Source organism: Juglans regia, chromosome 5 (genome assembly GCF_001411555.2).
Source record: "Juglans regia cultivar Chandler chromosome 5, Walnut 2.0, whole genome shotgun sequence".
In the NCBI taxonomy this organism is placed as follows: Eukaryota; Viridiplantae; Streptophyta; class Magnoliopsida; order Fagales; family Juglandaceae; genus Juglans; species Juglans regia.
The window spans coordinates 1,346,498-1,373,262 of record NC_049905.1 but is presented as its reverse complement, the minus strand read 5'-3'; the positions used below and the strand labels follow the sequence as shown (position 1 = coordinate 1,373,262).

The window sequence follows — 26,765 nt, the reverse complement described above, 5'->3', positions numbered from 1 at the left end:
AGAGAGGCAGAGGCTATAGAGTATAGAGCAATGTTTTGAATACCGTACCGGACGACGTACTGGTCAAGGTACTGGAACGAAATATTTCGATATCGATACCGTTTCAGGATAGCTTTTCGGGATAACGTTTCGGGATAGTCGATACATAAATAAATTATATATAACTACATATATATATAAATTATAAATAGTCTAGTCTGAATTAGGGGTTAAAAAATAAATTTGTAATTTGAAAAAATGAAAAAAAAAAAAATACACAGGCCGAAATATCGGCCGAAATATAGGCCGGTACAATCCGGTACGGCCGGTATTTTGACCGGTATGGAACACATATAGTACCTGTACCGGCCGGACGGCCGAAACGAAAAATTTCGACCGTACCAGTCGGTACGGTACGAAATTTAAAACTTTGGTTCAGAGTCCCCGGTATAGCAATTAATTTTTTTTGAGCGGGCGCGGGATTTAGATTATCCATGGCCAGCTTTGATCATATCTGGTGTTTGGAACTAGGAATTGGTACGTGAAGTGATAAATGCCACCTAATTAAAAAGAGTAGGTTTCTTCAAAAAAAAAAAAAAAAAAGAGTAGGTTTATTATTAAAATATTAATTTTTTAAATTATATTACGTGCAGTTATTTTTATGTATTTTTTATACACTTCATTAATATAATTGAAAAAAATAATTATTTTATATTAAAAAAATAATACAGTCAATCACATTAGTAAAATATGTAAATAATACGAAAAAATAACTGTACATAATATTTTTTTTAATTTTTTTCATATAAATATCATATTTACTCACTTATTTTAAATAAATTGCACACTCTATCATTACAAATATTATTTCTCTTGGTATATAATGGATAATCCATCGGTAGCATATATAGCCAAATTAATAAGACCATCAATTTGGCAAGAAATTCTTCTCCTTTTACCCTTTATATTTTCATATTTTCGATCAATAATATTGCAGTACCATTGATTTGTTTTAATTTGTGCATGTCTTTAATTCAAATTATGTGCCCTTTGACTGATTTATTTTAGGTGCAGTTTGGATAGTGAGTTGAGATGAGATGAGATGAGATGAGATGAGTTGAAATAAAAGTTGAATAAAATACTATTATAATATTATTTTTTAATATTATTATTATTTTTAAATTTGAAAAAATTAAATTATTTATTATTTTTTGTATCGAAATTTGAAAAAATTGTAATGATGAGATTAAACGGTTCTTGTATCTAAACAGGGACTAAATGACATGTTAATTATGTTATAAAGCATTGTAATTATAATTTCACTCCATAATCAAGATCATCAAGTTCATATGTGGACCACAATTAGATTTGAACGCAGGTAATTAATTTACATGTATTTAATACATATATAGTAATGTTAGGTTCAAATTGTCTTAAATAGATAAGTTGTTTTGAGCAAGCTCTTGGTTTGTAAAGAGTGGATCCCACTAATTAAAAAGATGATTTATTTATACTTTTCATAGTGAGATTTACTTTTTGATAAAGGAAACTATGCGCTTGTACAAATCATCATTACATTTTAATATAATATATAGTATCTTATAAAATTAAGAATATCTTACTATATTTATATGTATAGGTGGTCATGATGAGTACAAAAGTACACTCATGCAAATTGTCTTGTGTTTTATTCCAATACCTTAACTCAAATCATTTTATTATTATTAAAAAATCATATAATTATTATTCACATATATTCTGTCTAGATGAGCCTTATAAAATTAAATGTGTTAATTAATCAAGATATTCAAATTATTGTCATGAAGATGGCTTTATATATATGAATTAGTGCAATTATTCTCTCTCTCGGTTTTTTTTGTTGCAATAAAGGAAAATAACTTTGATTATATTGGAGAATAATTTCGACTTTGCATGGCTTTAATTATATTTACAGCTATGCTATATATAATATATATATGTATATCTGTGTGTGTAAGTTTTTCTAATATAAATAATTTGGGGAGAAGCTACTGTTTGGGAGCAGTCACTTTTACACACATTATGTGACATCATCTAGACCACACATCTCTTAAATTCAAAATTAGTGGACTGAGAGAGAACTGATGAGAGAGAGAAATGAGGAGAGAGAGCGGAGATGAGAGAGAGAGAGAGTGGAGCCAAGATGAGGGATGAGAGAGATTTGATGAGAGAGAGAGAGCCGATGAGAGAGAGAGTCGAAATGAGAGAGAGAGCCGATGAGAGAGACATTGGAGAGAGATGATGAGAGAGAGAGAGGGGTTTGGTGCGTTTTGCACACACAAAAAAAAAAAAAAAACCCGAAAGGATCATAAGAAGCATACATATAGCATGTGTATTGTGTGCACCGCTATAGTGGATGCTATATAGAATGACTCTTTCTAATAAGCAAAAAAAAATATATATATATATATAATGCAAAAAATACTAGCTAATTGAGACTTTTATGATTAATTAATCAGACTGATCTGCTTTTGCGACTATTTAATTCCTATATATCACCTTCGAATCAGGTGCATGGGGATCATAGGGAGACACATTAGAAGCTTCTTCCTAGCTAGTAACGGATGGGATTAATTATAAAGATTAAAGAGCTAGCTTTCAATATATAATACAGATCAATATAATATATTACATATTAATTTGATCGACTAAATGATCATTTATTCAAATTATATTGAAATCTCATATATATTAATTATCACATAATTCCCAACGGCAAGTGACAATAATGCTTGCATGCCTGTTCATTTAAATTATCCTATTTTCGACAAACCATTTTTTTAGAAAAAAAATTAAAGTAATTAAAAGTGAAAAAAATATGAAATTAATTCGGAGCTATATATCTAGTTGGCACATTCAACTGTCCATTTACGTACGTACCCTTAATTTGTTTTCGTAATAAAACTTACAACCTAAAAAAAAAAAGTTTATATTTTCATATTTTCGTTCAATATATATATATATATATATATATATATATATATAATGCAGCAGTACTGATCATTTATTTTCATGCGTGTCTTAATTAATTCAAAGAAAAATGATTTACACAAAATATTTTTTACAACACTTTACACAACTATGTTTTAAATAAGAGATATTTTTATAAAACATCTTATAAAAGTAACATAATTTTATAAAAATGTCCTCATTTTATAATATTGTTATGTAATGTGTTGTAAAATGTGTTGTGTGTATATCATCATTCTTAATTCAAATTATGTGCCCTTTGACTGATTATTTTAAATGACAAAGATTAATTATGTTATGAATAATTATAATTTCACTCCATAATCAAGATTAAGTACTGATGATCATATTATATTTGGACCATAATTAAATTTGAACGCAGGTTTATATGTATTTAATATAGAGTAGTATTGCTATTTACAGATCCCAAATACGAATAAACAAGTCTCGTGGAGACCCTTTGCTACATCTACAAAGAAATTACACAAAACAATCATACAAATTGACGTAGTTTCATCTGATCTGTTAGATCTACTTTATAAGAAAAGTAATTTTATAATCTGACGAATCATATTAAACCATATCAGTTTGTAGGATTAATTTTGTGCAATCATTTTGTAGCTAGAATATTTTTACCTTTCTAAAAAGGTGTATCCACTTATAAAAAAAAATAGATTTTTTTATAATTTTTACGACAGAGTAAACTTTTTTACAAAGGAACTGTGCTAAATAATTTATCACATGTACAATTAAATAATTACTTGTTAATATAATATATAATATATTTTAAAATTAATTAAGAATATTATATATCTTATATACCTATATATATAGAGGTGGTCGATCGATCATGGCGAGTACAAAAGTATATATGAAGTACCACCCATGCAAATTGACTTGTGCTTTACTCCAATTTACAGGCAAAAGTTCAGCATGCGTGCGTACGTAGTTCTCCACATGCATCATGTGTATGTTCATTCGAATATTCAGCGGTCCAACAAGGAAAGTGCAAATTAAAAACTACTTTAAATTTGGAAACAAAAACAAAGAGTACGTACTGAGGATGATCATCAATAACTTTAATTATATCGAAAATAATAAATTATATATTAAGCCCTAGAAATTCTCTCAATTAAGGAAACAGTACTATTATAACATGCATGCATGCACCTAATCATCATGTATTAAGCATTCAGAATCATACAACATTAATTAATTATTATTGCTATGAACTGTGGACTAGCTAGATCGAAATTATAATAACTAAATGACATGATAATTCTTTTTGGAATTTAATGAATGAAATAACTAATTATTATTAAAGCTTGAGTGACAAATCCAGTCCCTGATGATCAGTGTCGTGATGATCATGATGATGATCATTGCTTGATCTCGGAGGAGGCAGCTGCTGCTTGTCTCGGTTCAGGAAATCACTGGTACTTGCTGGCCTGATTTCGTTGTTGATTGAAGTGCTATGAATGTTGGTGCTAGAAGATGCAGCACCGATTTCCTCAAATCTCGAAGCTGAAGTATTCCCTGCAGAATTATGAAGTGTAATAGCACCATTATGTGCCTGAAAACCCTCCAACCTTAGCCTCTGATCAAGGGATAATGGCTGTGAATTGTTCATTAGCATGGCCTGCCTTGATGACCACCCGCCTTGGCCAAATGGACGAAACGTCGACCCAGATGAAGTCGGCCATGGCAGACTAGAAGAAGGCTTGTGAATCATGGAATCCATCCGAACCCCAATATTATTGTTAGATCTTTGAGTACTCAAAGATCCATATTTAGGGTACTGTGAAGAAATGCTTGAATAGGGATAGTAATTAGGAAAGTTTGGGTGTCCGAAAGCACTCGCCGCCGCCATATCCATCCCTGCTTGACGTCGTTTAGCCAATGCACGCTCTTGTTTATGGGCGTTTTGATGCCCTCCCAATGCTTGGGACGTGGAGAACTCTCTCTTGCAAAAGCTGCATGAAAAAACCTTAGTCGTCGTCTCTGATACTGACAGCTTTTCGCTAGGGTTCTTGTCCGAGATTGGCTCGTTGGCAGCCTCCTGATCGGAAGAAGAGGAGGAGGAACCAACATTAATGGCAGAGTACTTGAAAAGACTGAGTTCCATATTCTCCGGCTTGCGGCCATGACAATCGTCGGAAACAGTACCATCAGAAAGCTTCAAATCCAGCAAGACACGAGAAGTAGTAGTAGTGGTACTACTCGATCCCATGGGCTGTTGCTGATGCTGATGCTGATGATCATCATCATGATCATCAACGTCGTCAACAGAACCTTCGATGATTTTTTCTTTAAGTTTCATCATCTTTCCTTCTTTGAATGAAGGTTGATCTTCAATAATGGCGGCTGAGATGCTAGAGGCCGCCTCAGAAGGGCATGGTTCAGAAGCACTAGTACCGTACTGAGGATGAGATTCCATGGCAAAAAGCAGGTACGTACGAACGTGATTAAGATGTTTGAAGTATTGTGGGGAGTTTGAGGAAGATAGGAGGGGAAGATGTGTGCCTTTTATTTAGGGTTACGAGTTAATGCAATATCCTAAGCGTATGGAAAGAAATCCCAATGAGCAATTACTACAAAAATGCAGTTTTTGATAGCAAGAGAAGACTGAAGTATTGAATTAAGAGCTCTAAACTGGCATGGGAATGGCTGAGATATGGTCTCTGAAACATGATGATGATGGCCGATTAATTTGCCAAGAGAATATTCCAAAAATAGAATCAAGTACAAAGGTGATCAAGCTGTTTCGATTCTAATGAGTTAGTCAAACTTCCATGTATAAATGGGGATCAATAAAACCCTAAAGGAAACAGCTTTCAAGGTTTTGTACATGGAAATATAGAGAGGAAAACACACAGTATTTGCCTCTTCAAGTACTCCAAAATTAAATTATTGAATTAAACACAACGATATTTTAGATCCACCATTGGCAATATTTTTAAGTTTATTCTCGATATATATATAGTAGTTAATTAATTTTTTTTAACCAATTAATTAGCATTCATTTTAAAATAATATTTTCGGATTTATATATATCGATCGGTCCCATATATATTGAATATTGCATGCATATATGCATTTATTTTTCTGGCCTAATATTAATATTCCAATTAAATTATTTTTTAATTAGTTCATTTCACATCATGTCACATGATGCACTGCTTATAGTTTTTTCATAGAGTATGAAGGTATTTTTTTGAAATATTTTTTTATTAAAATGTACTGGTGTGGCATTAACTTATATATGTATAATATTAATGCATATTAATTAATAGCCAATTGGTTTTGACAATTTATAATTAACTAATTCCACAGATTGGATGTGTGAATATTTTATCAACACAGAGAAGAAATCTGACGATGATTTCCTCTGGAAATATATATATATATATATATATATAGGCTTTATTTACTTATTTTTCCTTTTTTTTGTTGAAATTATTAACATATCATGTGCTAGTAAATGTAATTCAAGGCTATATATTTTATATATTAGAAAGTAATTAGATTCAAATTAATTAATATAGAAGCTTCTTTAAATTTAATTTCCACCTGTACACGAATCCTCTGGTCGAGTTGCGCATATATACTATATTAAAAAAGATTCAATAAAAGTATTATAATTAGAGAGTAAAATCATATATAATTTAGATTAATATATATTTAAACGTATTGAAAATCTCCGTATGAAAATTAGAGCTGTACATGCATTAATGTCCAGATCATATACAGTATGCTGCATGCATTAATTAATTTTAGTACGGTATCGTGCATTTAGAATGCACAGCATGAAACAGTTCTGTCCAAGTTATAATGATTTTATATAATAAAAGCATGTTTTCGATACAGTAAGTGATTAATTATTTAGCAATCATGATAAACATTATCGTTAAAAAAAAAATTATAAGTTAATTGATATATATATATATATATATAGATCGGTGTTATCCTGCTGCTTAAGTAGTATTGTTCCATTTGTCCGCTAAGTTAAATTGGATTTTTTATTTTTTTTATAATTTTTTTATTCATAATTTTTTTATCATTTTAAAAAATTTTTATAAATATAAAAAAAATCAATACATTAAATATAGTTACTTCTTTAACCATAAAAAATATAAAAAAAAATCACATCTCTAGAAAATTCATTTTCGTTTCAAAAGTACGAAGCGTCCAAATTTCAAACTTAATCATAAAAGACAGTCAGTCTCCATCAGTCATCATTTTAATAACGCGACATCATCTTACTGGAGTGCTTTAAGTTATAGTTATGTAATATTATGATTAGTTTATACCAATTTTCTCTTTTAAAATCTAATATCAAGATTAGAAAATTAATGTGTATTTTTTTTAATAACGAATAAATATTTAAATTATAATTAAAATAAAAATAAATTAAAATATCAAAATTAATATTTTAATAAAATAATGATATATTTAAAGGATTTGTTATTTAATATTGTTAAAAAGTGATTAGATAAATTTATAAAAATAAATTTTCTAATTATATTTTGATCAAATTTTATCGAGTCAACTAGTAATGTTCTAAAGTGTGATTGCATAGGCGGTTTCCAAAAGAGAGTCTACTCCATGGGAAGGTGATCTGGAAGCAAACCTTGAAATGAACAGTCTGTCAGAAGAGCAAAACCTGCTTAAGAGGGAGAAAAATATCGGGTGCTAAAAAGTGGATGCGAAAATAAAGAATAATGTTAGAATCACTGCTGGAGCTTTCGTTAGAGCTTTTGCTGAGTTTTAGTATATATTTTTTTATGTGTTTTTTTAAAAAATTTTTTTATATAAATTTTTTTAACAATTTTAAATATTTTAAAAATTAAAAAAGTTCATAATATTATTAAAAAATATATTTTTAATATTTTTTATTTTACTTATTAATTAAATAATTATTTTTTAATAATTATTTTTTAATGATATTTTTTAATGATATTTTAAATTTATTTTTTTAAAAAAAATATTAAAAATTATTAAAAAATTTTATATAAAAAATAATTTAAAAAACACGTGTTAGAGGCGGCGAGAGCTCCGAAGCGGTGGCTGTAGCATCGTCCGAAAATAAAAGAGAGACGGTCCGAAAATAAAAGAGAAAAAGTAAATTATATCGTTCACAAGAAATCTATTTAATTAAATGAAAAAATATGAACGCGCATTCATAATGAGACACGTAAGCAGTTGAAGACTTGTGACGGTCTTTAAACCTCAGCTGACAGCGCTGTTACTCTTTTGTCCATTTATTTTTTTATTTTATTTTTTATTTTTTATTTTTATTTTCTTCGTCAAACTTGTACGGACGGAGTTCGGTTAGAACAAAAACTCCCTATTTTTCGGGGCAAAATCTGAAAACTTTCGTACCTGAGATGGGTTTTCAACTTTTCATGGACTTCATCTGACAAGATGATTGTCGTGATGATGATGTCAATGATTTTGTGTTAAAAATTCGATTCGCTCTTTATTTTTGGATTATTTTGATGTCTGAGATCTGACACCATGAGGAAGAAGCTCGATACTCGATTTCCTGCGGTAAGTTTTCTCTCTTCTGAGTTCTCCGTCTCTATCTGCTTTTTTGTTTCTGGTTATTCTGTTTGGTTCCTGGGAAAACGAAATGAAAAAAAAAAAAACAGAGAAAAATTTGAAATCACGGTTTTGTCATTGATTGATTGACGCCGTTCAATCCGACCTCTTTGGTTGGCGGTGCTAAATTTCGTGTGTGGAGTTTTGAATTGATGGTTTTCGGCTTAGGATTTGAATCACCCGGAGGGTGCTCCGTTTTTGAGAGATTAAAAAGTTTATGGGTAATTTTTTTTGGAGGTGGGGGAATATTGTGAATTGGGTCGTGTTTTTTCCTTTGGTTTGGTTTCTGTTTGACGATATAATTGAGTGTTGAGATCAGCTTATGGGTGCATCCGTTTTTGCCCTTGTGGAGATATGTGATCTGGTTATGTTTTTTTAGGTATTGGGGATTGATTTTCTCCCCCGTATGTTTATATTTATGTTTAATTCAGTTTAGAAGGTTTATTTTTCTTGGCTAATTCACGATGAAAATTCTTCTGTTCTCTGCACCGCACCCCTTCCCAAAAATGTATTGGTATTTGCTTGCCCTTCTCAGCTCATAATCAGTATCAACTCAGTCATAACTCATGAGTATCTTATATTATCTTTTTGATTTCTTTTTTCTTTTTATTTTTTGGGGCGAGAGAGGGGTAGGGTTTTTCGCACATCTGGTTGGGTCTTGTTCCGGTTTTGTGTCAGTTTCTTTCTTATGATTAGTATTGAAATTGAGGATAGGGATTCAATGAGGTGGGACTATCACTTGGGATTGATTTGGGAGGAGGACGGTTGGGGAATGCAGTGAGAAACCATGCTGAGTAGCGTTATTACTATTTAGGTGTCTTCTTGTCATAGAAAACAAAAACTGCCAACCCGCCCATTAAAAAAAATGCCCATAAAAAAAAGACTGTTCAACCAACCCATGGTGGGAGTGATGGCCTCAGAAATGCTCTCTAGTTGCTGCTGCTCTCTTTCCTAACAATCATGTTTTCAAACATTCTTGTAATATTGGTTTTGGCAAGGCAATGTTTAAAAAAAACATAAATGACGAAGTTACAGCGGCTCTATAAAAATGAAGAGTCAATGGTATCATTATGTTGGTTTAAAGATTATGAAAAGAATCTATTGGAATGGGGCTTTGTGTTCTGCTAAACTTTAAAAAATGGTCTTTTAAAGAATCTGCTGGAGATTCTCCTAGGAAAGAGGAAAAAGAAAAGCCCTTTGTTTCCTTGCTTCCTTAGTTACGAAACTATAATCAGTGAGATCGTTTATACGTCTTCTGTGGATGTCTATCTTGACCATTATCTTAAAATGCTTAAAGAGAAGTGACAAATGATGATTCTAGTTGGTGTTTCACATTTTTATGTATTGGTTATGTATTTTATTCATTGGAGTTTTATAGTCTAATCTCATCATCTGATTGAAAGCATTAACGTGACAGGCTCGGATTAAAAAGATAATGCAAGCTGATGAGGATGTTGGGAAGATAGCATTGGCAGTGCCAGTTTTAGTTTGTGAGTGACAGCGACTTTTTTTGTTAAGATTATCCTTCCTGCAGAGTTCTCTAATCTTTAACTCCCTTGCTTATCATTTTCTTCGATAATGCAGCTAAAGCATTGGAATTATTTTTACAAGACCTTTGTGACCGTACATACGAGATAACTCTTCAGAGAGGAGCAAAGACCATGAGTGCATTGCATTTGTAAGTGAAGAATTACGTCCATTTTTATTCATTGTTACTTGTCTGGGTATAATACGTTGCAATAAATGTGAAATGTCAAAATTATGTATTTGCAAGCTGTGGTGATTAATTGTTTTTATTCTTGTAACAATGCATCCTAGTCTCACAATGTTTCTTGGCTATTTCACCTTATTTCTCTTCATAGCACTTCTTGAAAAATTTGCCTTATGTGAGGGTTGCAAGGGCTTTTTTTCGGCAGTTATGTATGCTCCATCTATCAGTCATCTGTTTGACACTTATATATATATATTATTTGTACGCTAGTTTTTCTTTCCTTCTCTCTCCCACAGCCAAACAAGGAAGACTGGCGCACCTTTTCATTCCTCCCTTTCTTCAACCAAAAAACTAAAGGGAGTAATAAGCGTCTTCACATCCCTCCTGTTTTCTTTCCTCCCTACCTTATCTTTCCCTGACTTTCCAAACACTGTTAATTGGTCGGTAATACTCATCAAAATTTTTTTTAGATATTGCCTGCAATCCGAAGGACATTTCTGAAAGTAATAGATTATCAAGTTTCCTTTTTATTAGCACACTTCATAACCAAAATATACTGGTTTCCCAATTTGAATTGCTCCCATCGAATAGTTCTCAATTTTGAAAACACTGGTCAGACGACCATTTTCCTGCAAGGAAATAAAAATGTGGTTCCTTTTAAGTGAAACCTAACAGTTAAGTTGGTCATTGAAACTATTATTATTGCCCTTGCTCGCCTAAAATGCCATGAAGTCACATCCATCGGGAAACTGAAAGAAGAAAAAAATCTGATTAGGATATCTTATGCCATCAGCTTAGAACTCCTTAGTTTTTAGTATTATGATGTTCCCTCTTCCACACAACTTTATCTTCTCACAATGTTTTGGAGTATGATTATATAACTAACTCCTGGACTGAAATTGCAGAAAACATTGTGTACAGAGCTATAATGTGTTTGATTTTCTGAGGGAGGTAGTCAGCCGAGTTCCAGACTATGGCCATGGTCATTCTGATGCTGCTGGTGATGACCGTACCATATCAAAGAGAAGGTTAGAACTGCAATTCCCATTCTTCTCTCCTTCACGTTATTCTTGATATTAGCAATTAGATAACATCTTACTTTTTATTCCATCAGAAAAGCTGCGGCTGATGAAAGCAATGAGAGTGATGAGGAGTTGAAGAAGAGCAAGATGGTAATAACTCTCTCTTCTTTCATAGCTCACAGACCAAATGATAATGAAATCATCCCTTTCCTCTGTTATACTCATATGAGAGCATGTGTAGTTTTCATGTTTTAATAAAAGTCTCCCAGCACTCAATAACTGAGTTAGTTCTCTCATCCTTCAATTATTTCCTGCAGCACGATATGAGTCATGCTGGCAGCAGTGGCAGAGGAAGAGGTCGGGGTCGAGGAAGGGGCCGTGGACGAGGTCGAACAGCAGAAAGAGAAACTTCTCATCTCGAGACTGGTCCAAATCCCTGCACATCGCTTCAGCACAGCAACAGACAACAGAACCCTGACACATTGATGGATAATGGTTCTGAGGCCAAGGAATTTTCAAAAGAGAATATCACAGTTGGAAATGATGCCAACCCAACAGCTAGAAATTTTGATCTGAATGCCCATATTGATGAGAATGAGGACACAAAGGCCACAGCAACAGCAACAGCAGCAGCGGCAGCGGCAGCAGCCCCTGCCTCCTCATCTGGTCCTACAACTACTACTGAGAATAGACTTGAAGAAGTTCCTGGTTGGTCTCTATCTGACGTGGACAAGATGGCCATTGACCCTCTTCAGCTCGCACGACTCGGCTCAAGATTAGATGAGGAGGAGGAGGAGGATTATGATGAAGAGGACTAAATATGCATGAAATGGACCCATATCGTAGTGCTTTGTTATTGGAGGGAAACAGATTGATGTAATACTCAATGGTGGCCACAGATGGGTGCAAAAGTTAAGAGAAGAAAGCTTGGTTTTCGCTAGAAGGCCTGGAAGGTTTTTTTTTTTTTTTGTAATTTTTTCTTAGTTTTTTTTTAATCTACCTTATCACATGTTTCTATGATACTACTAGCTAGCTAACTAGAATTACCAAATGTAGCACCCTGACAATTCTAGAAATATCAGACTCTGCAATTTCACTCTGTAGTCAATGCATGGCATCCTTCGTAGAAGGTAGATTGCCCTTTGAGACGCTTTTCCTGAACTATTTTCCCCATGTTTGTCTCCTGTGTTGCTTTTGATTACGGTCAAAGGGTTATTCGATCAAGTCATTTCGCTCAAATGGTATATCTACTGGAAGATTACATTCTTTTTCGCATTTAAACCTTTCTAAATTGCTTCTAGTATTAATTAAATATTTCAAATTTATAGGATATTTGCATGTAAAAAAAAAACTTTTTATCTGTAAACAAAAAGCTGTTATACCACCAGATGAACTGATGAAGTATATAAGACCGTAACATCACCAACCATATAGATATCTTAAAATTCTTAGACCCTATTCCATTTTTTGTGGGCTGCCAAGCCGTACACTTAAAATGAACACATACGCAGATCATCAAATATACCAGGCCACACAATATCTTGTGAGACTATAGATGGCAAATGAAGTCAGCCCTCATGTTGCTCCATCTGATTCAAATGGAAGCCACCTTCATTGTTCTTATGTACCTCCACTTTATAGTTTTCTTCTTTGCTTCCCCTTTTGAGCTTTAGAAGCAAGTCGAACTTTGCAAAATCTTCTATCACCTGTTTTCAAACATTCATTGATAAACATAAAGCTGGGGCCTTTTCAACCACAAAACGAAGAAGACATGTAATGATGTCATTTTGCTTCAAACAGCATAAGATGGATGTTGTTGCAACACAGTGTCATTTTGTACTTCTAACATGTGTTTGATTCCAACCAATTTCAAGTAGTTTTAATCATCTACAATCATTTATGAAGCATTAGTATGTATTTACCCTCACATAGAGATGTTAATAGAGAAGGAAACATGTTTTCTTCCATTTGATTCACCATGCAGTGAAAATACAATAGTGAATATAGGATACATGGACTTGTGTCAAGATATAGGTCCTTCAGCGTTTTTTACCAAATGAATGAAGTTTTAATCACTATTAAAGAATGATGCCTTGAAAACATAGGTAGCTCCTGAACACAAGACTACAATAAAATTTTAAAGGGCACTGACCTCTGCCTTTGCATGAATGACATCTTGAAGTTCATAAGGGAACAACGAGTTAGACCTTTGCTGGATAGTCTTGACAGCATGATTTGCTGCGTCCTGAACTTGGGGATCATTTGGTGGCACTGCTTGCCATCCTGAGCCATGCCCACCTAATCATAATCACAGCCAAGCCAAATATCACTGACATTGCTTTGTTGTATTTCACCATATGCTACATGGGAAGGATACCATTTTATCGAGGAACAACACTCGAGCAGGTCAGGTCAGATCAAAAGAACACAACTTTACGAAGTTATTGACCCTGAGTAGTCGAATGGTCTAAATTTTATCTTCTCATCGCAAGTCCTTTTAAATTAAATTGCTTAGATCTTACTAGCTCAAAATACAGTTAAAAAAAACCACTGTAAAGACCATGAAGGGAGTTATTAGCCACCTTTCTTAACACCAAGATCTGAAGAGGTAAATGGCGAAGATGAGTGGGCACCATCGGCATGCTTGAACTCCTGCAATTCCTTGAAGTTGATCCACGGCTTCACCCAAACCTTGGCTTCGTATAGCTTCTTCTTACCTCCATCAATGGCCTCCAGAGTAAGATGATGCAATGTACCGGCCACCACTTGTTCTTGCGCCTTCACAACCCGTGCAAACTCCAGCAGCGCATTCTTCAAAAGCAGAGAGACAAAGACAGAGACAGGGATCAGAGCAATAATTCAATAGCAATTCGAAACCTGACTTTACACAACACCACCCATTGAATTAAGTTTTAATCGAACGCGGGAGAGGAATGCTACGGCAGATTAAATTCATCTATTTTAGAATGAAAAATGATATGTTGACAATTTCTTTACAATTTGTATACAATTAAATAACTGATGATTTAACAACTGCCAATCAATGGAAATTCTTTTAAATCCTAGGAGGAAAATCAAGCACGCCCAGAAATCCCACTCCACAAATAAAAATAGGAAAACAAAATTAAAATAAAACCTCCTTCTTGTTGTGTTCTTCGACGGCGAAACGAGCGAGGCCTTCGACATCGGCGCTGTTCTGAATTGCTGCAGCTTGTCCTTCTACTTCTCCTTGTGATTCGGGAACACCTCCTAGGGTTGCCATTTTCACAGAGTCTGTATGATTCCGTTAGAGGAGAGAGAGAACGACAAAAATCACCACTTCTAACACCAACGGAAACGGCAGAGATTGCAACTAAAATTCCAAATGCGACGCATGTAATATAAAAAGTCAAAATAAAAGGAAGGAAGGGGACTCTCTCCTGCCGCTTCGTGCGCCGACGTTATGACACGTGTCCTGAACGTGTCTATCTGGGCCATGACGCTTCCTTCTATGTTTCTTCCTTGCTTAATCTGCAAGGTTTGATGCAAAAAGAGTCAGATGGATGAACAGCGTGGGTCACCTTTAATATATTTTACTTTATATTTACGCTTTTACTTACCAACTTTATTTTACTATTTTTCTTTTAAAATTTAAATTTTATTTCATTTGATATATAAAGAAATAAATTTTTTATAATTTTTTTAAGTACATTTTATATTTTCCTTTTTTTATTTCACAAGTAGAGTTAAAAGGCTGACGGAAAATTAAAAAAAAAAAAATTATGACAACATCAAATCATATTAATTTAAAAATTGACTGCATTAAATTCCGTCAATTTAAAAATTTATTTTTATAAAAACAGTAATCAAATTGTAATATTTGTATAAAATTTGATTGCTATGTAAAGATTTTTCTTTATTATATACAAATGTTTATAAACTCGATTTTAAATAAAGTAAATTCTAAATCGATAATTCATAATTGTACTTAAATCATCGGTATATACAAATTAAGCAGTTTACTTTCATTCCTTTCATTAAAAGTTCATCTCAAACGGGAAAAAAAAACCTACATTTATAATTACTGCATGGAATACACCAATTACATACAATATTATACAAGCTATATTTGATAAAGCAATACGTCCTTATACATATTCAGTCAGTATTACATTATATAGCATTAATTCACTCCTTGAGGAGAGAACAAAAAAAGGAAAAGAAGAAGAAGATGAGAAACGAGGTCTAAATCCAATGGTGGGGGGAAGAAAAGTGAGAGCACAAGGCTCTGCTGCAACAATATGCCCTGAATGCTTCAAAAAAACCAAATTGAAAAACAGAACTGTCGTGGCAATAAGACAGCAGTTCAGCTATTTTAAAAACAAGGAGGAAAAGAACTTTTGAGTTTTCTATAACCAACTCATGTAGCATCCCCTCCACTTTGCAGCCAATGAGCAAAAACATGAGCAACTGAAAGAAACACACTTCCCCACATCGACTTTGAGATGCATTTCCACCCATGACTTGAAATTAAAATAAACAAGTGATGATGTAGAAACACTATAATCCCACACAGCAAGCTTTCAGTGCCTTTTCTTTCAGCTTTCAGCTGTTCCTTCTTACAAAAACTATATCTGGACTGGGGAGAAGCTGAAAAATAGTGTCGTTCATTGTTGGTTCTGATTCACCCTTGGATCCTGACTCCAATCTTATCTGTATGTTGGATCCAAATATAGAACAATAGACTTCATAAGACACATTCTTTTTTTTTTTTTTTTATCAGTAAATAAGAATTTTATTAATATAGGTGAAGCCAAGAACAGGCGGACACACATTCCCAAGTAGGAAACCTAGACTACCAACTATATAGACCTCGATGCATGAGTTTACTCATCATTCTCTGATAGACTGACAAGATCAATATCGGAGCACCAAAAGAAATAATTGAAGAAATTGAAATTTTCAATAGAAGTAGTGGCAAACCCAACACCAAAGGCTCACACACTAACATCAAATTTCCTATCAAGTAGTTTAGAAATTGAATAAGAATTCTAGAGATTTTCATCGAAGCAAACGTGGAGAAATCAAAACTACAGAAAGTATCTACTAATTTAAAGGCTGCAGCGAGTTATAATTATAAATTCCTTGACTGTCTTCCCAATTCTTTTATAGAGTGGACGAGTCTTAAAAAATGAAGAAACATCACTTTTTAGCCATAAGGGTATTTTAATAAGATCCTGCTCTTGGGTGGATGCTGAAGAACCCTAGGAGACATGCTTAGATACCTAGTGTAATGCTAGGATCTTTCCCCTTTATCTTTCATTCCTAGCCTTTAATAATTTCAATCTCACGTTTTAAGCTCTGAACCAGATGATATCCCATGAAAAAGTAACAAATTGTATCAAAATCTCAGTGTTCTAGCAATGATGCAAATAATATCTAAATTTTGTTTGCTCGAGTAAAATGGGAAGAAAAAGGAAAGAAATTATTGCACAAACCTCATATTGTTCCAGCAATGATGCAAATAATGTCGCAACTCCTTGAATTACAAATTTCTGACCCACACAAGCACGCGTACCAGAACCAAAGGGAAGAAACGCCACATTATTGTTTGGATCATTTAAGATGGAGGAGCTGTCTCCTGGTTTTTCAGCATTCCCTGATAACAAATATTACCATATATTCATTATGGTTATAGATCACTTCAACCTTTATGATGTGATAAGATGCTAAAGTTGGTACATGATTATTCCCCAACACTTTATCATGTAGACTAGAGGAGGGTGATCAAATGAAAGAGAAGTTTGGATGCATATGATGCTGAAGCTACACATCTAAGAAATTTATTAATGTAAATCATATTCATTTGAGAGGTATAACCAAGTCATCTATATTGTGCGAAGAAGAAGATATTATGTAAAATGAACAGACAAAGACTAGAGAAAGTGTGTCATGAAATAAACTATTAACTGCCAGAAGGGAATGAGCTGGGCATTGTGGATATTGAAATTGAACACCAACAACTAGGTTATACATCAATGGCAGTATAATTGGCACATAAACTACAGTAAAACTATGGAAAATTAACAATGGAATTAAGTAGGAGTGAAACCTCTACATGATGTATCAAGCACCAAATCAGATCGATTTTCAGCCTTTGACAAAAACCGATATGGGTTGAATTCACTGGCATCTTGCCCCCAACTGGAATCATCCATCTGTACCAACTGTACAGGCACGACCATTACTGCTCCAGCTGGAATGGTTACCCCAGTTTTGAGACTGGTGTCTGGAAAGTATGGGGAAGAAAGAAAACAAAAACTAGTGATTACAAAAGAAGAGCAATTAACAATCAAGAAGTTGCAGTGAATAAATGTAACAAAGGCATGGCAAATAAATTTAAATAGGTGCTACAATATAGGGAAATATTATACAGCTTGAAACTGAAGTTTCACAGGAGTGTAGCGTATCTAACGAACCCCACAGCATTGTCTCCTTATAGGATAAACAAGACGATAAATTGTTGGCAAAAAAGCTCGTGAAAGTTCTACAAAGTCCTTTGTGCACTCTGTCTCCACTAAAAATGCAATTTACACTATCCTCTTATAGTGCAACTTAGTCCACAATAGATACAATTTGTACGGAAAAAGAAAAGAAAATAAAATAAAATAAAAGAAGCTTTAGAGACAAAGCTGAATTTCCAACATACACCCACCTGAAAATAAACTACTATATATGTTATGTAAAAGGAAAATATAACAAAAAAAAAAAAAGAAGTTTTGATCAACATCAAAGTATTTGTATTGTGCTGTGAATAAACTGTGAACATAGTCAATTTCATTTTTTCATAGGTAAAAGTAAAATTTTATTGAAACACAGCAAAAGGCATTGCCCGAGTACACGGGAAGTGTACAGAAGAAAACACATAATTACAAAGGAAGTATGCATAGTCAATTTCATGTTGCTAATGTATTCATGTATTTTAATGCCTTCACAAGGCTGTGTGTGTTAATGTATACAATATACAATATAGAAATTTATACACTTTAGGACTCTAGGACTCTGTTAATATTAGTTGTACAGATTATATTACCATGTATAGAGGCTGAATATTAGGGGGCAGTTAGACAACGTGTATAGCAAATTATTTACTTCCTTGTATAGTTTGGGGATTCGTTGAATGAGAGGCAATTATTCCAAAGAGCTCACTTGGTATTTTCTGGTTTCCTAGTATTTTGACATGGTATCAAGAGCAAGGTTCAATTACCGTGCCTCCTTCGATTTTTTTTTTCTTTTTTTTTCATTTCGGTCTGGGTTTCTTAGTTTCGGCGCCCTTCTGGTTTGTTTTTTGGTGAGTCCGACGTGAATTCCTCATCTTCTCGACATTGTGTTCTGCGACGGGGTATTATCGGCACTTCTGTGCCATCGTGGTATTTCGGTGCTATTATTTTTTTTGAAGTTTTTGGTATTTGCAGCAACTGGGTTATATTTTTTCTCATTATCGGTGCCTTTCAAATTATTTCTTTGGCCTGGGTGTTCTCTCCGAATATAGGACATGTCATTGTTGTGGTTGCAGAAACTGGATTAATTTTCTTTTTCAGTTCCTTCATCTAGTCACTGCAGCAACTCTCTAGTAAACGTTCTTGTAGCTGCATCATGTCATCAGATAAGTTTGATTCCTTTCATCTTCGTTTTACAGGAAAGAACTACTCTGCTTGGGAGTTTCAATTTCAATTATTTGTCAAATGAAAAGAATTGTGAGGTCATATTGATGGGAGTGATCCCGCCCCTACAGATGTAGCGGCTTTGTCTAAGTGGGAAATCAAGGATGCTCGGGGTTATGACCTGGATCCTTAGCTCGGTTGAGCCTCACCTAGTTCTTAATCTGAGACCTTATAAAACTGCTGCAGACATGTGGAAGTACCTAAACAAGGTCTACAATCAAGACAACACGGCTAGGCGGTTTCAATTGGAGTATGAGTTAGCTAATTTCACACAGGGAAGTCTATCTATTGAGGAATATTTTTCTGGTTTTCAAAATCTTTGCGCTGACTATTCCAACATTGTTTATGTTAATGTTCGCGCTGCAGCTCTCTCTGTTGTTCAAGTAGTGCATGAAACAAGCAAGAGAGATCAATTCTTGATGAAGCTTCGTTCCGATTTTGAAATTGCACGTTCTAATCTGATGAATCGTCATCCTGTACCATCTCTGGATGCTTGTTTGAGTGAACTTCTTCGTGAAGAGCAGCGTATAGTAACTTAGGCTGCCATGAAACATCGGGCTACTATTAGTGCACCTGTTACTATGGCTTATGCAGCACAAGGAAGGAATAAGGGTAAAAATATGCGTGCTGTCCAATGCTTTAGTTGTAAAACTTTTGGTCATATTGCTCAGGATTGCCCCAAGAAGTTCTGTAACTACTGCAATAAACAAAGTCATATCATCTCTGCTTGTCCCATTCGACTTGAAAGGAAGCAGGATACTGCTTATCATGCCTCCGTTGGTGCCTCTAGTTCTGCTGCACTGCCTGCTGCCTTGCCGATTGTTCCTATTCCTGCTCCTACAACGCAAACCCGAACACACTCACTCCTGAAATGGTACAACAGATGATCATTTCTACTTTTTGGCTCTCAGGTAATCAAAAGGTTTATTCTGAGGCATGATATTTTGACTCTGGAGCCTCTAACCATATGACCAATACTATTTTTTCTCTTTCCAATATCAGAAATTATGATGGAAATCTGAAAATTAACATCGTTGATGGCAGTTCTCTGCCTATTAGTGCTGTTGGTGATCTTTCCTCTTCCTTAACTGATGTTTTTGTGTCCCCTGACCTCTCCACAAATCTTATTTTTGTTGGTCAATTGGTTGATAATAATTGTAATATCCATTTCTCTCGTTCTGGTTGTGTTGTGCAGGATCAAACGTCAAGGAAGATGATCGCGAATGGGCCTAAAGTGGGACGACTCTTTCCTCTCCACGTTTCTCTTTTCACCATTATTCCTAGTTTTCCTTTACTTTCCTTTTCATGTAATATTGTTGTTTCTGGAAATAAGATGTGGCATAGACGTCTAGGCCACCCAAACTCTGATGTACTTCGTACTTTGTTTAATTCCGGTTTATTGGGAAATAAAACTTATTCTTCTATTGATCTTCCTTTTGATTGTACATCATGCAAACTTGGCAAAAGTAAAGTTTTACCTTTCCCTCATCATGCATCTCGTGCCTCAAAATGTTTCGATATTATTCATAGTGATGTTTGGGGGATTGCACATGTTGTTTCTCATGCGCATTATAAGTACTTTGTTACTTTAATTGATGACTTTAGTCGCTTTACTTGGGTATACTTCATACGAGCTAAGGCCAAAGTGTTTTTAGCATTTAAGCGCTTTCTTGCACTTCTTGAGACTCAATTCTCTACCAGCATCAAGGTCTTGCACTCTGATTCTGGAGGAGAATACATGTCTAATGAGTTTCAGGACTTTCTTCAAAACAAAGGGATCATCTCTCAGCGCTCTTGTCCTTCGACACCGCAACAAAATGGTGTTGTTGAGAGGAAAAATCGTCACCTTCTTGATGTGGTAAGAACTCTTTTACTTGAGTCATCTGTTCCTCCTCGTTTTTTGTGTGAAGCGCTTTCTACTTCGGTTCATTTGATCAATAGCTTACCCTCTCTTACGTTACATCATGTTTCTCCTTTCTTTAAGTTGTTTGGCCATTCTCCTTCATATTTTGTTCTTCGGGCATTTGGTTGTATTTGTTTTGTGCATCTTTCTGCTCATGAACAACATAAACTTACTGCTCAATCTGTTAAGTGTGCTTTTCTTGGTTATGCTATACCTCAAAAGGGTTATGTTTGTTATGATCCCCATACTCGTCGTATACGGGTTTCTAGGAATGTGGTTTTATTTGAAAATCAATATTTCTTTCCATCTCATGTTGAGTTGCCATATTCATCTTTATCGCTTATGTCTAGCTTCTCTGATTCTCCAATGATTGTGGAAAGATTTAAACCTGATTTTATATATAAACGACGTCGTCGTCATGAGTCTGGTTCCACTTCATCTGTGCCCCCTCCAGATCTCGACCTGGTGCTTGATCCTGCTTCTATTTCCACCACACTTTGCCGGTCTACTTGTCCTTCTCGACCCCCTGATTGATATGGTTTCTCATCCCCTATCTCTCTCATAACTACTTTATCCTCTATTTCCATCCCTTCTTCCTACAAACAGGCTATGGAACATGAGTGTTGACAAACTGCAATGCAAGCAAAACTTCAAGCACTTGAGGAGAATCATACTTGGGATATTGTTTCTTGTCCTCCTACACTCAAACCCATTGTGAGTAAATGAGTTTTCTATGTAAAGCTTCGTTCTGATGGGTCTTTGAATCGATACAAAGCTCGCCTTGTAGCTTTGGATAACAAACAGGAATATGGAATTTACTATGATGAGACATTTGCTCTTGTTGCCAAAATGATCACGGTTCGAACCATCTTAGCAATTGCCGCTTCACAGTGGTGGCAACTACATCAGATGGATGTGAAGAACGCCTTTCTTCATGGTGATCTCCAAGAAGAGATCTACATGAAGCTTCCATCTGGTATGACTACTTCTTCTCCTCATGATGTTTGTAAGTTGAGGCGTTCTTTGTACTGGCTCAAGCAGGCTCCCTGGGCCTAGTTTGAGAAGTTTCGTAGTACACTTCTTACCTTCAGCCTTACACAGAGTCAGTATGATTCCTCTCTTTTTTTCCACACGTATGATGCGGGTATGGTTCTTCTCTTGGTTTATGTGGATGATATTATTATTTTTTTTTTATAAGTGAATGTGGATGATATTATCATTACTGGCACTGACTGTGGTTTGATTACTAAGCTTCAGAAAATGTTACATGAACTTTCCATATGAAAGATCTTGGCCAACTCACATACTTCTTGGGACTGGAGGTTCATCATCGGGCCAATGGTATTTTCTTGAACCAGCATAAGTATATTCAAGATCTTATCACCTTAATTGGTTTGGAGGACACTTCTTCTGTTGATACACCTATGGAGGTAAATGTCAAATATAGGAAAGATGAAGGGGATCTTCTAGATGATCCTACTCTCTATCGGCGCTTGGTTGGGAGTCTTATCTACTTGACCATTACTCGATCGGACATCTCCTATGCCGTTCATCAGGTCAGCCAGTTTATGTCTTCTCCTCGGCACCTTCATCTTACTGCAGTTCGCAGCATTATCCGCTATCTTTGAAGGTCGCCTACTCGTGGATTATTCTTTCCTACAGACTCATCTCTTCAACTTGTTGCCTGCAGTGATGCTGATTGGGCTGGATGTCCGAATACGCGTCGATCTACTACGGGTTGGTGTATGTTTTTGTGTGATGCCTTAATTTCTTGGAGATGTAAGAAACAAGATCGTGTTTCTAAATCATCTACTGAGGCTGAGTATCGTGCCATGTCTACTGTTTGTTCTGAAATTGTATGGTTATGTGGTCTTCTGGAGGAACTTGGGTTTCCTCATACTAATTCTACCCCTCTTCATGTTGGTAACACTAGTGCTATTCAGATTGCCACTAATTCCATTTTCCATGAACGAACCACGCACATTGAGGTTGATTGTCATTCTATCCGAGATACCTTGGAGAGTTGGGTCATATCTCTTCCTTAGATTTCTTCGGATCTCCAAGTGGCCGATATCTTCACCAAAGTAATGACTCGACAGCGGCATCCATTTCTTGTTGGCAAATTGTTGCTGGTTAACTTACCATCATCAATTTGAGGGGGGATGTTAATGTATACAATATACAATATAGAAATTTATACACTTTAGGACTCTGTTAATATTAGTTGTACAGATTATATTACCATGTATAGAGGCTGAATATTAGGGGGCAGTTAGACAACGTGTATAGCAGATTATTTACTTCCTTGTATAGTTTGGGGATTACGTTGAATGAGAGGCAATTATTCCAAAGAGCTCACTTGGTATTTTCTGGTTTCCTAGTATTTCGACAGTGTGGCCCACTAACTAAAGCTATATTATTTTTAGCTAAAATGTTTTGAACAACTTCAATCTGAAAGTCAATCCTCTCGATAACACGTCAACCTTCCTTTTTTTTTTTTTAATGTGCAAGGGCATCATGTTTGATGCCACCACGTGCTATATAGTTAATGGCCTTTGCAATCTATTCCATATGGCATATTAACAGAAAAGAGAGCACAGATCATGTAAAAAGATTCACCTCATCAGTACAAAACTGTAACTTGCTCATCTATTTACGGTTGTGCAAGTGCTACCATCTCAAAATTTTCATATAAACATAATGCATATGAGAAATATTGTGTGGATACAATTTCTACAGCATCCTTCCATTGGAGTAATAGAAAATAAAACATATGGATGTTAATGTTCAAGAAAAACCCTAGGCATCCTAGCACAGAAACTATGCATACACAAACATAGACAGAGACAGACAGGGAGACTTGATATGCAAAGTTAAGCAAGCAATGCCTTACCATGTTTCAAAGAACATCTCTGAAGCAAAGGCCCAGATGGGAGAAGGCGAGCAGACTCATAAACAGTTGCTAATAATAAATGCATCTTATCAACACATTGTTGGTCTTGTTTCATTGACCCATTCCTTGTCATAATTATCTCCGCATAAATCTGCAAAATATGCATAAATTACAATGTTGGAGGTTCTGTCTTAATATGCCACCAAAAACAATTTGCTCCTGATATTCTGTCTCTTGAAAAACAAGTTAGAGCAGAGTTAAATCTCAAATTAAACAACCTGAGACCAAAGCACATTTTACATATATATAAAACTGAATTATGGTTAAGCTTCCAAACACCAAAATAAGAAGTACATGTTTGAATAAAAGCTTCTAGAAAGGAGGGGGGGGTGTTAGAACTTTACCTAAAAGTTGAAAGAATGAGAGGAAAGAAAAAAAAAACTACCTTCTCCTGAAGTTTTGGATGTGTCACAAGCCTCACCAATAAATTATCAATCAACCCTGTGGTAGTTAGGCATCCATGGAACATCACTCCCATGATATTTCCACATGGTTCTTCTCTTGCACTAAGATGACCATTCAACCCACGTAAGAATAAGTTATCTGGCATCTCAACACCAGAACAAGATGGTGCACCAGATGCAGACTCCATTCCCATATTTACATTTTCATTATGAAGGTTTTCATCCTTGTGAAGAAAAAATTTGTAGTTCTTTCGGCACTGTTGAACAATATCTTGAGTTAAGAATTTCAACTTTGTGCATAAATGCTGGTACCTCCAAAATCCCTGTTTCCAGTAAGGAGTAACACTATATGAGGCCCAAAAGCAAGCATCTTTAGCAATCATCATGAGGAGCTCCTCATAAGCAGTTGCCTTGGACCAAGCCAAGAATGTATCTCCAAAGAGCGTGGATCCCAATAAGGTAAAAGCCATATGTTGAGAAACCATTTTACAATCAAAATTGCCTTCAGCCATGAACTTGTTTACTCTCTCCATGATACAGTCAACAACCTTTGTAGGAATCACAGGAGCTCTCTCAATCAATCTCCCATTCAATTCTGTTGCCAATGATTCCCTTCTCCTTTGCACCTGCATATGACAGTACAAAACATCAATACATTGTTACAATGGAGAACAAATGAGAGGGAAAAAGAAAAAAAGATGGAGTTGGAAGGAAGACCTAATCTCATACCTTCTCAAAGGATGAAACAAAGAGGCTCGATGGCCCAAAGGCCAAATGGAATGCCCTCCCAGTCAAAGGTAATTTATCCTCAGCCTTTAAAAGCATCTCTTTGATAAGTTCTGGATCGTTCATTGACACCAAAAGCTGAGTAGGACCCAACCACAGCTTGACAATCGATCCATACTTCTTGTGTAAAACTGATAAAACTTCTGAAAGCCAAAAGGGCAGGTACGTCATACCATTTACAAAGGAACACACACCCAAAATATAAAAAAGAAGCTAATTGCAAATCATCCAATACTATTAGCAGTCAATCATTAGCAGATATATTCAGTGCTTGAATCTGGGAGTAACAAATGGATTTCATTTCAGCTTGAATCATCTGATGTAGTTTAACATCATATAATTTCAATCAAATAAAGAAAACAATCTACTATTCATTCAAAGGGCAAAGATTCATTTCCATATTTTGACTGTCAAAGTAGAGTATTTAACATTGCTTTATTGTTGTCGTTAGTGATGAAGATGATGAATCTGGGCATCGTACGAGACATAGCAACTTGTCAGACTGCCTACGATAAATAGAAAAGGCCATAAGCATAGATTTAAATGCACAATACAATATAGAAACTTATCATGTACAAGAATGATAGGTCAGAGAAAATTTCTCAAGATTAAAAAATAAAACATAAATCTGTTTGGCTTAAGAGAAACCGCATGAATACAGTGGAATAAAACATCGACTTCTAATCATTTAATATCTAGACCCTATCAATTCAACAACCTGTCACCCTGAGTTGCAGAAAGAGGAAAATAGATTAAAAAAATATAAAAAACGCCTTTTCTTTTTCTCCAATCTTCTAGTTAAAAGTCTCAAATTCCTATTTAATTTCACCATCAACCAAACGATAATTGAAATTCCGAAGTGAATCGAACTGACCAGTGAGATTTTCCCGGGAAATGAGCTTGGAGTGGCCGTAGAAAGAGGGACACGGAGGCCCGGGGATCTTCCTGGCCTGGGACCAAGCCCGGAAGACCTTAAAAACTTTCCGGAGCAGAAGAGCGGTGACGGCGATGAGGGAAACCCAGAGGAAGGCATTGAATTCCCAGGTGACGAAGTCCATGAGCAAATGATGAGAGAATTCCTGGGAATCGCAAGTCTCAGATTTAGTTTTCGAGGACTGGAGTAGAGAGGCGAGGAAATCGGTCGTGGTAATGGTACTTAGAGCTGCTGTTTCACAAGATTTCATTTTCTCATCGGGGGAAAGGGAGGGGTCTCTGAGTCTTCTGGAGGCTCTGACTTTTTCGGCCTCTGAAATAAATACCTCGCTTTTGAGCCTAACATGAAAAATGACCAAATTTTAATAAAACAAATATTCTCATTTCTTTTATACGTTATATACAATTATTTTTGTATATATATATATATATATATATTTTTTTTTTACATTATTAAAATAAATCATCTCTATTTAAAGGTTATATGTATAAATTTTTTATTTAAAAAAAATATATTTTAATAAAAATATTATTATAATTTTAAAAAAAATTAAAAATAAAATTAATTAAACTTATAATATAATTTTATTTTAAAATTATACGTAGCATTATTTTAAATAAAAATAATTGAAAATCTCTTTTTCTTAATCTAAATATTTTTTTAATATATTTCATTATTTTTAAAAAATGAAATGATTCATCTTTAGAAATTAAAAAAAAAAAATCGTACATTTTAACATGTCCCTAAATTATTAAAACGA

The 26,765-nt window shown here is 34.7% G+C and overlaps 4 protein-coding genes across 6 annotated transcripts; 1 reads left to right on the top strand and 3 right to left on the bottom strand.

The window, feature by feature from the left end:
* Nucleotides 1–4,306: 4,306 nt before the first annotated feature.
* On the bottom strand, nt 4,307–5,425 carry LOC108987424 (zinc finger protein 3-like). The gene has a single exon (XM_018960345.1). The coding sequence runs from the start codon at nt 5,423–5,425 to the stop codon at nt 4,307–4,309; it is 1,119 nt and encodes a 372-aa protein (XP_018815890.1).
* A 2,874-nt stretch (nt 5,426–8,299) lies between these two features.
* Nucleotides 8,300–12,477, top strand: LOC108989355 (dr1-associated corepressor homolog). Of its 2 annotated transcripts, none has more exons than XM_018962921.2 (6): nt 8,300–8,538; nt 10,007–10,079; nt 10,174–10,267; nt 11,206–11,328; nt 11,415–11,472; nt 11,640–12,477. In XM_018962921.2, the coding sequence occupies exons 1-6, from the start codon at nt 8,506–8,508 to the stop codon at nt 12,138–12,140; spliced, it is 882 nt and encodes a 293-aa protein (XP_018818466.1). In that variant the 5' UTR covers nt 8,300–8,505; the 3' UTR covers nt 12,141–12,477. The 2 variants fall into 2 exon arrangements, with proteins under 2 accessions (XP_018818466.1, XP_018818469.1); XM_018962924.2 differs by having other exon boundaries at nt 9,993–10,079.
* Nucleotides 12,478–12,654: 177 nt separating this feature from the next.
* On the bottom strand, nt 12,655–14,862 carry LOC108989366 (cysteine proteinase inhibitor 6-like). Its single transcript, XM_018962933.2, has 4 exons — nt 14,459–14,862; nt 13,905–14,133; nt 13,475–13,620; nt 12,655–13,028 (listed from the first exon to the last, which is right to left on the bottom strand). The coding sequence occupies exons 1-4, from the start codon at nt 14,582–14,584 to the stop codon at nt 12,891–12,893; spliced, it is 639 nt and encodes a 212-aa protein (XP_018818478.1). The 5' UTR covers nt 14,585–14,862; the 3' UTR covers nt 12,655–12,890.
* Nucleotides 14,863–15,387: 525 nt separating this feature from the next.
* On the bottom strand, nt 15,388–26,362 carry LOC108989341 (cytochrome P450 734A5-like). 2 transcript variants are annotated; one of them, XM_018962898.2, is made up of 7 exons: nt 25,946–26,362; nt 25,015–25,214; nt 24,267–24,911; nt 23,822–23,972; nt 17,414–17,590; nt 16,800–16,960; nt 15,388–16,014 (listed from the first exon to the last, which is right to left on the bottom strand). In XM_018962898.2, exons 1-7 carry the CDS (start codon nt 26,253–26,255, stop codon nt 15,907–15,909), a joined length of 1,752 nt encoding a protein of 583 aa, XP_018818443.1. In that variant the 5' UTR covers nt 26,256–26,362; the 3' UTR covers nt 15,388–15,906. The 2 variants fall into 2 exon arrangements, with proteins under 2 accessions (XP_018818443.1, XP_018818451.1); XM_018962906.2 differs by having other exon boundaries at nt 17,420–17,590; nt 25,946–26,348.
* Between the last annotated feature and the right edge of the window lie 403 nt (nt 26,363–26,765).

Coding starts and splice junctions, on each gene's coding strand:
- LOC108989366 (XM_018962933.2), bottom strand. CDS start 14,584: ATGGCAACCCTAGGAGGTGTTCCCGAATCACAAGGAGAAGTAGAAGGA. Junction 13,621..13,904: donor AGATCTTGGTGTTAAGAAAG/GTGGCTAATAAC, acceptor GATTATGATTAG/GTGGGCATGGCTCAGGATGG. Junction 13,029..13,474: donor TCATTCATGCAAAGGCAGAG/GTCAGTGCCCTT, acceptor GTTTGAAAACAG/GTGATAGAAGATTTTGCAAA.
- LOC108989341 (XM_018962898.2), bottom strand. CDS start 26,255: ATGAAATCTTGTGAAACAGCAGCTCTAAGTACCATTACCACGACCGAT. Junction 17,591..23,821: donor GAGATGTTCTTTGAAACATG/GTAAGGCATTGC, acceptor CATACTTTCCAG/ACACCAGTCTCAAAACTGGG. Junction 16,015..16,799: donor CATTGCTGGAACAATATGAG/GTTTGTGCAATA, acceptor TCCAACATACAG/ATAAGATTGGAGTCAGGATC.
- LOC108987424 (XM_018960345.1), bottom strand. CDS start 5,425: ATGGAATCTCATCCTCAGTACGGTACTAGTGCTTCTGAACCATGCCCT.
- LOC108989355 (XM_018962921.2), top strand. CDS start 8,506: ATGAGGAAGAAGCTCGATACTCGATTTCCTGCG. Junction 10,080..10,173: donor GGCAGTGCCAGTTTTAGTTT/GTGAGTGACAGC, acceptor TCGATAATGCAG/CTAAAGCATTGGAATTATTT. Junction 11,329..11,414: donor CGTACCATATCAAAGAGAAG/GTTAGAACTGCA, acceptor TTATTCCATCAG/AAAAGCTGCGGCTGATGAAA.